The 14,269-nt window shown below is 45.6% G+C and overlaps 1 protein-coding gene across 1 annotated transcript in view; it reads right to left on the bottom strand.

Moving 5' to 3' along the window:
• fbn2 (fibrillin 2) overlaps window positions 1–14,269 on the bottom strand; it is a 119,222-nt gene that overhangs the window by 91,463 nt on the left and 13,490 nt on the right. The window contains 3 exon segments of the mRNA XM_077243913.1: window positions 2,758–2,944; window positions 3,194–3,261; window positions 3,346–3,406. Of these exon segments, the coding sequence (XP_077100028.1) occupies window positions 2,758–2,944; window positions 3,194–3,261; window positions 3,346–3,406 (316 nt within the window).

The raw sequence follows: 14,269 nt of genomic DNA, 5'->3' as shown, positions 1-14,269 counted from the left end.
CCACCAGGTACTGAAATCCGCGCCCCCTCCTTCTCGAGTCCAGAATGCGATTGACCGAATAAGTGGGTTCCCCATCTACGAGTCGCAGTGGAGGGGGAACCGGGGCTGGCGGATTAATGTGTGAATGGAACACAGACTTTAATTTGGATACATGAAAAACGGGATAAATTCTCCTGTACGCAATAGGGAGTTTGAGGTGGACTGCCACCGGACTAAGAATCTTGGTGACAGGAAATGGGCCGATGAATTTGGGAGGTAATTTGTTACATACGGAGCGGAGAGGAATGTTCTTGAAGGAAAGCTACACTTTTTGACCCACAACATAGACGGGAGGCTTCGACCGGTGGCAATCGGCCTGGGCCTTCGTGCGCGCTCCCACTTGGAGGAGAGTGTCATGGGCTCTACTCCAAGAGCAGCGGCACCTCTGGACGAACGCGTGAGCGGAGGGGACCGCGACTTCGGATTCCAGACTGGGAAAAATAGGTGGCTGGTACCCTACATTACACTCAAATGGAGATAGGCCCGTTGATGACATTGGTAAAGAGTTATGTGCGTACTCAACCCATGAGAGTTGCTGGCTCTAGGAGGAAGAATTCTGAGAAACCAAACATTGCAACACTCTCTCTAAGTTTTGTTTGGCACGCTCGGTCTGGTCGTTGCTCTGAGGATGAAAACCCAGAAGAAAGACTGACACTTGCCCCCAATAAACGACAAAATTCTCTCCAAATTTTGGAAATAAACTGGGGACCCCTGTCAGAAACCACGTCCATCGGGAGGCCATGTAAACGAAAGACGTGATCTACGACAGCAACCGCTGTCTCCTTGGCAGACGGTAATTTGGGCAAGGGGTTGAAATGAGCCGCCTTCGAGAACCGGTCCACTACGGTCAAAACGACCGTATTGCCCTGGGAGGGCAGTAACAAAATCTAGCGTGATATGGGACCAGGGTCTCGAAGGGACAGACAACGGTTGGAGTAACCCATCCGGTGGGCGATTGGAAGCACAGACCGAACATGCCAAAACAAAACTTTGAATGTCGCGAGCCATGGAGGACCACCAGAATCGTTGCTTGACCAAAAAACTAGTGCGATTAACTCCTAGATGACATGCTACATTGGAACAGTGACGCCACCGAAGGATGACGGACCGTAATCCTTCCGGCACGAATAAATGACTCGGTGGACACTCGGGCGGAGGCGTTACCCCTTCTAAGGCCGAACGGACCTTCGACTCGATCTCCCATACGAGTGTGGAGACAATGAGTCTCTCAGAGAAAATGCACTCGGGAGTGGACGGGCAAAGGGAATGGTCAAAAATACGAGATAAACCATCAGGCTTGATGTTTTTGGAGCCTAGACGATGCGACAGAGAAAACTCAAAACGACCGAAAAAAAGTGCCCACCGAGCCTGCTGGAGTTGAGACGTTTAGCTGATCTGATATATTCTAGGTTCTTATGATCGGTCCAGACAATAAAGGGTACCCCCGAACCCTCTAACCAATGACGCCACTCCTCCGACGCTAACTTGACTGCCAGCAACTCTCTGTTACCAATGTCATAATTGCGCTCGGCAGGAGATAAACGTTGAGAAAAAAACGTGCAAGGATGCATCTTGTAATCTGTGGGTTAGCGCTGGGAAAGAACCGCTCCTACCCCCACCTCCGACGCGTCGACCCCCACCACAAACTGACATGAAGGATCAGGGGCTATAAAAATGGGATTTGAAACGAAGCGGCTCTTGAGGTTGGTAAATGCAGTTTCAGCTGCACCAGACCACCTGATCGTCTTGGTGGAGGTCAAGGCAGTTAGAGGAGTGGCTAGTTGACTGAAATTGACCCTTCGCTAAGCCACGCCCGAAAACCGCCACTGGCCAATCGTGTCTTAGTAACCGTAACTAGGCGCGGGAGGTCTGGCAAGCTTTTAAGCGAGGGAAACATGCCGGAGCATTTTGTATATGGATTTTGCAAATCTGATTTCCGGTATCCTAAAAGTCTGGACGGGGGAGTGGAATTTTTTTCCTTCCCGAAAATCTAAAAGCCAACGGGAGAAATGATGGGCGTGGATCAAGCAGTGTGGGAGACCCCATTCACAACTAAATGTCGACAGGATTAACAAAAACACCTTTTGCTTGGAAAAAATGATGGCTCTTTGTTCATAATGCATATATTTTAATGTAAAATAAGACGATTAAAGACCAGACGGAGGCTCACTGACATACTTTAAAATATATTTCAGCATTTTGTTAACTTTAACCCAATCCAATCGCGGCTCTCCCGGTGTGTGTTATTCCACAAGATTTATGAATAAACCGTTTGATTTATAATTATTAGATTATTTTCACATTTCACTTACCCTGCTGTGCACGAACATAGCTGTTCCTCAATTTGTGTTTCCCATTTGAATGGTCAGTGTATGAGGCGGCTGCTGCTTGGGCTGGGACTATAGGCTTTAGCTTCAATTTTTATGAAATTATTCTCTAATCGGTTGCATATTATGTCGTGGATATATCCCTCGAATGCATACTGCAGTCCCTTTTGTCTTGCTCTCTCAGATATTTCCCATGTTTGACAAAAATGACTAATTATCTCATTTGGAATGTCTGACACCGGTGCATACACACTGTAATAGACGTGCCAGGCACGAAAGCTTGTCAGGCGTAGCAACAGTAACTAGGGAGGGCGGGGCTTAGCGACAGGTCAATTGCGAATGAAACGTCTGTAAAAATTGGCGAACCCCAGAAACCTCTGTAGGGCCTTACGGGAATCTGAGGTTGGCCAATCCTCCACAGCCTTAACCTTGTCGGGATCCATGTGCACCCCATCGGAGGAGATGATGTAAACCAGAAATGGAACCGACTGTGCATGGAACGAACATTTCTCCGCCTTGACACAAAGGCCATTCTCTAACAGCCTCTGGAGCACTCGCCTGACATTCTGAATGTGTTCCTGGAGAGAAGAAGAAAATATCAATATGTCATCCAGGTAAACATATATGAACTGATCTACCATATCTCTCAGCACGTCATTCACGAGTGCCTGGAAACCCCAGGGGAGTTAGACAGACTGAAAGGCATGACCAAATATTCAAAGTGCCCCCTTCCCTGTAACTGCTCAAAGGTTGAAGACATCTACGGCAAAGGATAGGTATTCTTTACCGTGATGTTGTTCAGCCCTCGGTAGTCAATACACGCTCACTGTCAGAGAATCAGAAACGTATTTCTCCATGGCCTCCCTTTCTGGAGCAGAAAGTGGGTATAACTTGCCTTGAGGCGGAGACATACCTGGCAGTAAATCTATTGCACAGTCATAGGGACGATGCGGTGGGAGAGAAGCAGCCCGAGACTTACTGAACACTTCCTTCAGGTCAAGATACTTATGTGGCACGTTAGATAAATCCGTGTGTTCATCCTGAAACACAGAAGACACAGAAGGACACGCAGACACTAAACAAAAAGCATGACAAGATCTACTCCAGGAGAAAACAGAATTCCTGCGCCAGTTAATATGCAGGTTATGGAGTACCAGCCAGGGATAACCTAGCACCACAGGAGCAGAATGATTGTTAATTAAAAGGAAGTCAATGTTCTCAGAATGGTTACCTGAGTTGACCAATCTTAAAGTAACGGTAGAGTGTGTGACCGGGGGTAAAAGTTCACCATTAAGTGCAACCACAGAAATGGGCTGGGAGAGCGCCACCACTGGCACTCTGGTACCAGTCAGTGTACCAGATCGACATCCAAAAAGTTACCCTTGGCTCCTAAGTCGATTAGAGCCTCACAGTTCGAAGTCTGTAGTCTTAAACTCACTGGAAGATGAGTAGCAAAAAAAGAGGATTCAGTCCGTACAACCCCACCTGTTAGTAACCTCTTACCTACTAACGGGTGCCGGCTTTTACTGGACCCTTCAGCGCGATGTGACCGGCGGCTCCACAATAAAGACATAATCCCCGCTCTAACCTCCTCTGCTTCTCCTGTGACGATAGTCGAGATATGCCCAATTGCATAGCTTCAAGATCGGGAAGAGATGCTGTCGTCTCGTCAGGAGAGTAAACAACAGGGCTATGTGCATTCCTCGAACAGCCTCTCGGTGACCGTCGCCCTCGTCGATGTAATCTGGCATCCACTTGAATCGCTAGATCAATCAGTTTATCCACCCCGGCGGGTAATTCCAGTGCATAAATCTCATCCTTTATATACTCAGCAAGTCCGTATAAAAACATGTCCCATTGTGCTTCAACATTCCAGCCACACTCTGCAGCTACTGTACGGAATTCAATTGAATAGTCTGTTACCGTACGCTCTCCCTGTCGCATCTCGGCCAGAGAACACACGATCAAACACCTTACGGAGTTTGTTGGAGAAAGCTTGAAATGACACACAGCACGGAAGTTTCTGCTCCCAAACAGTTGTTCAGCAGCGGCCCGCTCTTCCAGCGAGCAAGGTAATCACAAAAGCCACCTTGGATTCCTCCTTGGGAAATGAAGAGGGTTGAAGTGAGAGATATAAGAAGCATTTGGCTAGAAAAGGACAACACAACTGGGGCTCACCAGAGTAGAACGCTGCAGGCGGAAGGCGAGGTTCCGTGGAAAGACCGGAGCGGATCACCGAAGCAGGTGGATTACCCGCGGGCTTTTGTTGATTAGCCTCAGTTCATAACTGTTCCACCTGTCTCGTCATTTCCGACACTTGGACTATGAGCGCCTGAACAGCAAGGCCCGTGACCATAGTTTGTTCCTCCTGTTGCTGAAGACGAACGTCGCTCTTGACCAGTACATCATGCAATTCTGCCGCACTTGCTGGATCCATTCTATGGTCGGTTCGTTCTGTCAGAAACAGAGTCGTAGATCCAACTGCAAGTAAACAGTTTATTGCGACGGGCAGCACAGGAAACAAAACTCAATATGCCACAGTTTGCAGGCGGGCAACCTGAAATACACAATCCAAGTAGTGTAGGCAGTGACAGGAATAAACACAGCGTGGAACTCAGACCGATGTCTGGTTGAAGAGAACTCAAGGCGATCTCCGTACTGCTTGGAAGCACAGAAATGAAGGAGGAAATAACTCCGCTAGGAAAACTCTGACACAGGAACTAGGTGAGAGAACAAACAAGAGTGACGAACCAATACAAGGCAATATACAGTCTCACTAGATATAGGCAGCATAACAAGCAGTAGACTAGCTGCAGCTGGAGACTGATTTGAGTGATCAGCTGGTTCGTAAGCAACAAACAAGCACCACACACACAGACCCCACACCCGACAGATAGGCAAAATAAACACACGGATCCATGAACCGCGACATAAATTACATTTTACAATATATAATCATATAGAAAACAGTTACATTAAAATGATAATATTTCACAATATTCCTGTTTTATAGTATTTGTGATCAAATAAATGCAGCCTTGGTGAGCAGAAGAGACTTCTTACAAGAAATCGTACAGATGTTTAAACGTGAGTGTAAATGAATAGCCACTTTGGTTTCATATACTCCTCTTTTCATTAATGCATTTACAGTTTCCATACACACAAAAGAGTGGTTGGACAGAGCCACAGAAAATTACTAAATTAACTGAAGGGTCTTTAAGTTCAGCTCAATCGGCCCAAAGCAGGTTTTCCGATCAGCGGGTTAAGGTCTCTGCACGTTACTGTCTTTCCGCATGGCAAAGTAATTTGATTAGATGAAATACATTTTATCATATGTATTAACTCGTTATTTCATCTGACTCAATAAATGAAAAAGGTTTTAATGATATCTGTGCATCATTAAGTGTGAGCGAGTGTTTGACTACTCTTTTTAACTCTTTACTGAAAATTATGTCAAAGTCGATTAGAATAGAATCAAATGTTTACAATTTATTTTGTCAGGTAAATGTAGCACGCCAATTGCATAATCAGTTCAAAGATAATATATACAAACATCAAATGCTCTAGAACAGGGGTGTCGAAACTCTGTCTTGGAGGGCCACTGTCCTGCAGAGTTTAGTTCCAACTTGCCTCAACACACCTGCTTGTAAGTTTTTAGCATGCCTTTTGACCTTCAACAGCTAATCAAGACCTTGATTAGCTGTTTCAGGTGTGTTTAATTGGGGTTGGAGCTAAACTCTGCAGGACAGTGGCCCTCCAGGACCGAGTTTGGACACCCCTGCTCTAGAATAAAGAGAGAAGATGTAATACCTTGACATTATATAATACATGATGCGAAGTGTTTTCCTTACACTTCACATCACAGGCTAGTCTGGGTTACAGAATTGCGCCAGCCTCTCGTTGCATTTCATTATATAGACAGAACAAGGCAGAAACCTCTTTTCAAATGTAAACATGAGTTCACAGTGGGAATTCACCTTAATCACCATCCCAGACTTACTGGGGGCAGTAGTTGATTTACATGGAACCATTTGCTAACAATGGGAATTTCAATAGAGTTTACACCTACTGAGAGCTGGAGACCATTTGCCTGGAAGACACACCCTCCTATAATTACGAATTATCTCTAAACTCTTAAATACCTTATTACCTTCTGGTTTACTTCTTTGAGAATGAGACTTTTGTACGAGTCGCACTGAGACATTTCAAATTATAACAAACATGTGTAATACTGTAGGATAATTATTCACATTAACCCATATAGATTTTTGGGTGAATTTCAGGTGATCTCAGCATGATAGCACAAAAGAGAAATTCAAACGTTGATTTCCTTTGTTTTCTCAGAGAGTTGCCCTCTCTTCCAGTTCTTCCAGTTTCTCCAGTCTTACAGTTCCCTTTCAAGGGAACTCGAGCTGCGTTGAGACGCGGTGGGAACGCTGTACGTGATTGCTTCGTGAAGCACGTGTATAATCAGTCCAATGGAAGAGCGAGACGTCATAGGCGGGTGACGTCATAGACCAGGAAGCTATAAAGCACACCTGAAAACAGACCGCGACAGCTTCTGTTGCCTTCAGCAAGCGCTCCCTGTATACTGTCCTTGTCAATTTACTGTTGTCTGTCACAAGCACATTATATCTATCTATCTATATATATATATATTATGGCGAAACAAGAGTTTAAGCGTTGTGTTGTCCCTTGCCCTCGTTTCATCACGGGTGGGGACACACATCAGCTTTGTGTTGCTTGTTTGGGAGTGGAGCATGCCCAGTCAGTTCTCGAGGGAGCTGACTCTGAGCATTGCGAGAAGCTGTCCGTGAGGACGCTCCGCTCTCGCCGGGCGTTCTTTGAGGAAGACGGTTCGGTTCGCGCTCCCCGGGGTGCGGGTCCCGCTGCTCCCGAGGCACAGCGAAGGCTTTCATCTTGGGGTTCGCATATGGATCTAGTAGCGGGGCTTGAGACGGGCCCAGCCCTTTCTCAACCCTTACCTGCTGGATCCGGTGCCTCTGCCCAGGAAGGAGCCCGCGCTGCGGCTTCTCCTTCCCAGGTTGGGGCACCATTATTGCGGCTATCCAGTTCTGAGGATCTGGATGTCGTCAGTGTTGATATGGGGGATGTTGAGTTTTCGCCAGCTCATGCCTCCGATAATGATGAGGAGCTTATGGAGGTTTTATCTCGTGCTGTAGCTAGATTAAATATTGAATGGCCAGCCGATGATTCTTTGAGTGTTACTAGAAAAAGTTTATTAGATGAAAGATTTTTACCATCTAAAACACAGCCTCCACGTCGGGGACTCCCGTTTTTTCCCGATCTCCACAATGAGGTTTCGAGATCGTGGAATAAACCGGCGTCATTCAGAGTATTTAACCCACAAACTTCATGTTACAGTAATGTTTTGGGTGCATCTGATTATGGTTATGTTAAGGTGCCTCGGGCTGAAGAGACGCTCGCGAGCTATCTCTCTCCCGAGTCATCGTCATCATTAAAAACCCCGACGTTACCCACCAAGCCATTAAAATCTACATCTTCGCTGGTGGGTAAAGCTTATTCGGCAGCAGGTCAGGCTGCGTCATGTCTGCACACTATGTCTATACTGCAGGCATACCAGGCTGATCTGCTGAAGGATATCGATGAACGTGAGGAAGTCAGCGCTGACGCAATTCGAGAATTGCGTCGCGCAACAGACCTGTCTCTCCGGGCCACCAAGGAGACGGCCAAATCAGTGGGCCGTTCTATGGCAGCCCTGGTGGCCACGGAGCGGCATCTTTGGTTAAATCTGTCTGATATAAAGGATAAAGATAGGTCTGTTCTTCTGGACGCGCCACTGTCACCTTCAAGTTTGTTCGGCGACGCTATCAACTGTGTCGTCGATAGGTTTCAAGAAACGAAAAAACAATCGGCTGCGTTCCAGAGGTTTCTTCCTCGACGTTTCAATATCCCCGAGACTGCTGGGCGAAAAATGATTATTAAATCCGAGCAGTCTCATCCGAGTACAAGCTCCTCACAGCACAGAGTGCATCAAAAACAGAGCGTCGCCACTCGGGCTCCTCCACAATCTGGGGAATCTGGGTGGCGGTCGCAGTCCAGGCCAGCTAGGGGTAGGCAAGATCTGAGGACTGTCATCTCTAAGAAGGCTTGGGCTAAGAAGAAGTCCTGACGCCCAAGGCGTCAGGCTTCTGAGGGTGGTCCCCTCCGAGGAGGGACGATTTCGAGAAATCGTTCATCCTCGGCACCCTCTGGGGGGCGATTCTCTGAGGAGAGTCGCAGCGCTGCCACATCGGTTGTTCCCTGCCGGTTCGCCGCTTCAGGGCACCGAAATGTCCGTACAACCGAATCCCGAGGCCAGTCTCGAGAGACTGGTCCCCTTAGTAGAATTTCTGGCAGCGTGGAAACTACTGCCAAATATTTCTCAGTGGGTCCTGCATATAATAGAAAAGGGTTACAGAATTCAGTTCGGTTCTCGTCCGCCCAGATTTCAAGGGGTCCTTCCCACAGTGGTGGACCCAAGGCAGGCTCGGGTCATGGAACTAGAAGTACTGACGCTTCTGCAAAAAGGGGCTATAGAAAGGGTTTCTCCTCCCAGCAGAGAGTCAGGGTTTTACAGCCGTTACTTCATCGTTCCCAAGAAGGATGGGGGGTTGCGTCCTATTCTAGATCTGCGTCAGTTAAACAGCAGAGTTCAGAAACTCAAGTTCAAGATGCTTACACTCAAACAGATTGTATCACAGATTCAGTCCGAGGACTGGTTTGTCACAATAGACTTGAAGGACGCTTACTTTCATGTATCCATTCATCCTCATCACAGGAAGTTCCTGAGGTTTGCTTTCGGGGGCGAAGCATACCAATATCGGGTCCTTCCATTCGGCCTAGGTTTATCACCCCGCACCTTTACGAAATGCGTGGATGCAGCGCTGGCTCCTCTGAGACTCCAGGGCATTCGCGTATTAAACTATATCGACGACTGGTTGATCCTGGCTCGTTCCGAGCAGTTGGCAGTTCGGCATCGAGATGTCGTTCTGTCTCACTTAAAAAGGTTGGGGTTGCGGCTAAACACCAAGAAGAGTGTGCTCCTCCCAGCCCAGAGGACCACTTTTTTAGGGGTGATGTGGGATTCGACAACTATGCAAGCACGATTGTCTCCAGCTCGTATTTCTGCGATTCTCACAGCCGTAAATATGGTAAAACTAGGCCAGTCACTCACTGTGAAACAGTTCCAGAGACTGGTGGGTCTCATGGCAGCTGCGTCCAACGTAGTTACTTTTGGCCTTCTGCACATGAGACCCCTGCAGTGGTGGCTCAGGACCAAGGGGTTTTCTCCGAGGGGAAATCCGTTTCGCACGATCAAGGTCACGCGGCTATGCCTACGTGCCTTGGTCATGTGGTACATGTGATACAACCCATTGTCCGCTTTGGTTCTCCCTCACATATCCAGCTCCTCTCGGACTGGACGCTATGGTACAGGAGTGGCCGAGGCTGCACCTATACGCATTCCCCCCGATATCATTGCTTCCGGGAGTTCTGGAGAGGGTTCGCCGGGAGGGGGCTCATCTATTATTAGTAGCCCCGCACTGGCCGACCCGAGTGTGGTTCTCGGACCTAGTGTCCCTTCTGCACGGCTCTCCCATGGAGATTCCTGTCAGGGGGGACTTGTTATCTCAAGCAGGGGGCACGATATTTCACCCTCGCCCGGAGTTGTGGAAACTGTGGGCTTGGCCTCTGAGGGGGCCCAGCTCTTAGAATCCGGTCTCTCGACTGAGGTCGTTGAGACCATCCTTCAATCCAGAGCTCCTTCCACGAGAAAACTATATTCATTGAAATGGAAATTGTTCTCTACATGGTGTGGAGAACGTTTTTTAAATCCTGCTAACTGCCCGGTTGGTACAGTTCTCGATTTCCTTCAAGACCGTTTCTCTGCTGGATTATCTCCCTCCACCTTAAAGGTGTACGTAGCGGCTATATCTGCTTATCGCTCCCCTTTGGGGGCTTCTTCTCTTGGGAGAGATCCTCTTATTACTCGTTTTCTCCGTGGTACACTGAGGCTTAGGCCTGCATTGCACTCTAGAGCACCGGCTTGGGATTTGGCCATTGTACTTGAGGGTCTGGCCCTGGCTCCCTTCGAGCCTATTGAAGAGGTTTCAGAGAAGTTCCTTACACTAAAAACTCTATTTCTTCTCGCTATTTCTTCTATCAAGAGAATTGGAGATCTGCAAGCCCTGTCGGTGGCTCCTTCATGTTTGGAATTTGCACCTGGTATGGTGAAAGCATTTTTACACTCTAGGCCGGGCTACATTCCTAAGGTCCCCACTAATGTGGCGGGCCCTATTGTGCTGCAGGCTTTTTGCCCTCCACCTTTCGTTACCCCAGATCAGGAAGGTCTCAATCTGTTATGTCCCGTTAGGGCTTTGGATGCCTACGTTCACAGAGCTGCCCTGTGGCGTAGATCAGGGCAGTTATTTGTCTGCTTCGGTTCAACCAAGAAAGGTTGCCCTGCATCTAGACAGGTAATGAGCAAGTGGGTAGTTGAGGCTATCTCACTTGCTTATGAAGCGGCCGGACAGCTCTCACCTATGGCTGTCCGCGCCCATTCTACCAGGAGTATTGCTGCCTCTAAGGCTTTAATTTCAGGGGTTTCCCTGCAGGACGTTTGTAATGCGGCAGGCTGGTCCTCACCGCATACATTTGTCAGATTCTACGACCTAGACCTCTCCACTCCCGGGGCTAGGCTGCTTGTTTCTTAGTGTGCGCAAGGACTCCACACAGAACGGGCATTTCTCATTATGGCGTAGTGGACATGGGGTTCCCACCGCGTCTCAACGCAGCTCGAGTTCCCTTGAAAGGGAACGTCTCAGGTTACGTATGTAACCCTGGTTCCCTGAGAGGGAACGAGACGCTGCGTTCTCCTGCCATACTTCCTGCATGCCCTGATCGACTTGCTTCAGGCCTTTTCAGAAGCTGTCGCGGTCTGATTTCTGGTGTGCTTTATAGCTTCCTGGTCTATGACGTCACCGCCGGTGACGTCTCGTTCTTCCATTGGACTGATTATACACGTGCTTCACGACGCAATCACGCAGAGCGTTCCCACCGCGTCTCAACGCAGCGTCTCGTTCCCTCTCAGGGAACCAGGGTTACATACGTAACCTGAGACGTTCACCCTGTATGTTTCCACACTGATTAAGGATAGTTCGGGAGATACAAGAAAAGTAAAAAATGATATACACCTTATACGTGCAATAGATCATAGCTACCGTAGAAAAAGTAAGATCATGCTTTGAATTAAGATGAGTAAAATTAAATATGCTGTGTGATGGACCAAAAAAGGTACATCGCGTCTCTGAAAATGTACGGTGGTTTTCTAAATGACACAACGTAATCTAAATAAGAGCAATGTAGAATCCTGGGATTTCTTAAAAACAAAAACAACAACTACAAAAACAAAAAAACATTGTGACAAACTTTGACAACATGTTTCATGCGGCATGGACAAAAATACTGTTTGAAATAATTTGTATAAGATCTAAGATACCAAAGTACAGTTTTTGCTTTATTTTTTGAACAGACGCTTTAGTAAAAATAATACCTTAGGTTAAATTTATGTAAAATCATTTATATCATACAGAAGTCTTCTACGAAGATAAATAGAAGATACGATTTTAATAAAACGTTAAAGCTTTGATTTAAACAGTCTTTTAATTTTAAAAGATCTAATTTAATCTTTTAATATTTCAAATGAATTTAGTATGAATAAACTCTGGAAAGCAGACTAACTTTACATATGCTATGACATTGTCACATCCCAGAGGCTCATCTGTCCTGTAACTCCTCTCGTCTCTGTGAGGGGGTCATGCATTCATTTCACCCTGTAGTTTATCACTGAAGGAATAAAAAAGGAATAAAATTTTGTTTATGACTTTGGACTGTTTTTATCATTGCATAAAGAACTACATCTTCAGCACTGTGGAAATGTAAGGTATTTTTATATTTATATACTTTTTTATTTATATATAAATTAATTTAGCTAAAACTATGTTTAAATAGTTTGAATTCATTTTAGTAACATACTTGTTAATATTCATTGAGTTATATACTTTATTTATAATCATTTAATTTAAAAACAGAGATTGGTTAATTTTATGGAGCCGGGTTAGTGTGTGCGTGAGTGCAAAACAGCTTCGAAATTATATTAAATTATTTATTTATTTTTATTTATTTATTTTGGAAAATGTAAAGATGCAGTTTTCTGTGATGGTCGTGTTTAGGTGTACGGGATAGAATATGCTGTTACAGTGAAAAAATCATTATGGCTATGACTAAATTAATAAAGATTATACTTTAGGTCTCCGTTAAACAAAATCATTACAGTAATCTTCTAAAAGATAAATAGAAGATTCGACTGTATTACAACGTTTTATTAAGACTTTAAATAATTCATTGAATTGAATTGAAATCTTCTTTTATTTTTCTCACTGTCCCCAGCAATGCGGAGGGTCTCATGTAACACACACACACCCACAGCCACACCCCCACCCCCACACACCCACACACCCACACACCCACACACTCACATCCCCACCCCCACCCCCACACACCCACACCCACACACACACCCACACACCACACACACACACACACACACACACACACACACACACACACACACACACACCCCCACCCCCACCCCCACACCCCCACCCACATGTATTTCAACTCTACTTAGGGTGAAGATAATATATTTGTAAATGACTAAATGTAAATGTTATAACCGTTTCATATATACTTGTAAAGAACAGAACGTTTTCAACTTTAGTTAGTGTGAAAATATTATATTTGTAAATGACTAAATGTAAATTTTATAAATATTTCATTCATATACTTTTAAAGAACAGAATGTGTTTCAACTTTAGTTACTGGGAGATATTTTCTCACTTCCACCGTCCTCAGCAATCCCCTCTCCTCTGGAATATGGAGGGACATCCTGCGAAGCCGCGTGTCAAAGTTCAAACATAAAACCTTCACAACTTCCATTAAATCAAACCCTTATACCCACGAGGCCAGACACATGGCGGTAGATTTACTTCTTCAACCCAGGTGAAAATTTATTTATTTATTTTGTGTTTTGAAAAGATATTGTATTAACCATTTCATTTATATACTTTTAAAGATCAATGCTTTTTCAACTTTAGTGTAAGATATATTGAAAATGACTAAAATTTATAACCATTTTAAAGGAGCAGCATGCTTTTCAACTTTAGTGTGAGATATGTAGCATTATTAGAAAAACTTTTTCTCACTATCCCCATTTATATAGCGTGCTCAGGAATGCCAGGATATCGGATGTCACGCACGCACACACTCACAGACAGATGCACACACACAGTGCGGAGACTGTCAGATGCAAAAGGAGAGAATCACTCGGAGGAACTTTTTTTCACCATAGTGAAACGGTAAGATGATTTTACTTTTTGGACACCCCCATGTTTTATTCTAATCTATATGCGACATTAGAAAAAAAAATTTCTCACTAACCCCGACACGGCTGGCATGGAGGGGATTTCCCACAGCAAGAAGTTATTTCCCCCCCGGGGTCAATATGTCACGACGCACACACAGGGAAACAGTAGATCCAGTAGCAGTATATTTATTGAGTAATCCGTACACGTAATCCAGTCCAGGCAAGGGTCAAACACCGTATAAGCAATCCAAGAACAAAACAACAAAAACGAGAAACGAGCAGAAACAAACCTCAGAAGTGTGGGGACATAAAACAACGACTCCGTGACATGGACTGAAACAGACAGGGTATTTATACACAGAACTAAACAATGTAATGGAAAACAGCTGCGTGCAATGATGAGTGATGAGAACAGACAAAGGATCGTGGGAAATGCAGTTCCAGAATGAATGGTGAC

The sequence above is a fragment of the Siphateles boraxobius genome, unplaced genomic scaffold (assembly GCF_051911475.1).
Source record: "Siphateles boraxobius isolate OS27281-9 unplaced genomic scaffold, OSU_SipBor_1 25, whole genome shotgun sequence".
In the NCBI taxonomy this organism is placed as follows: Eukaryota; Metazoa; Chordata; class Actinopteri; order Cypriniformes; family Leuciscidae; genus Siphateles; species Siphateles boraxobius.
This window is presented reverse-complemented; position numbering and strand designations above follow the sequence as displayed.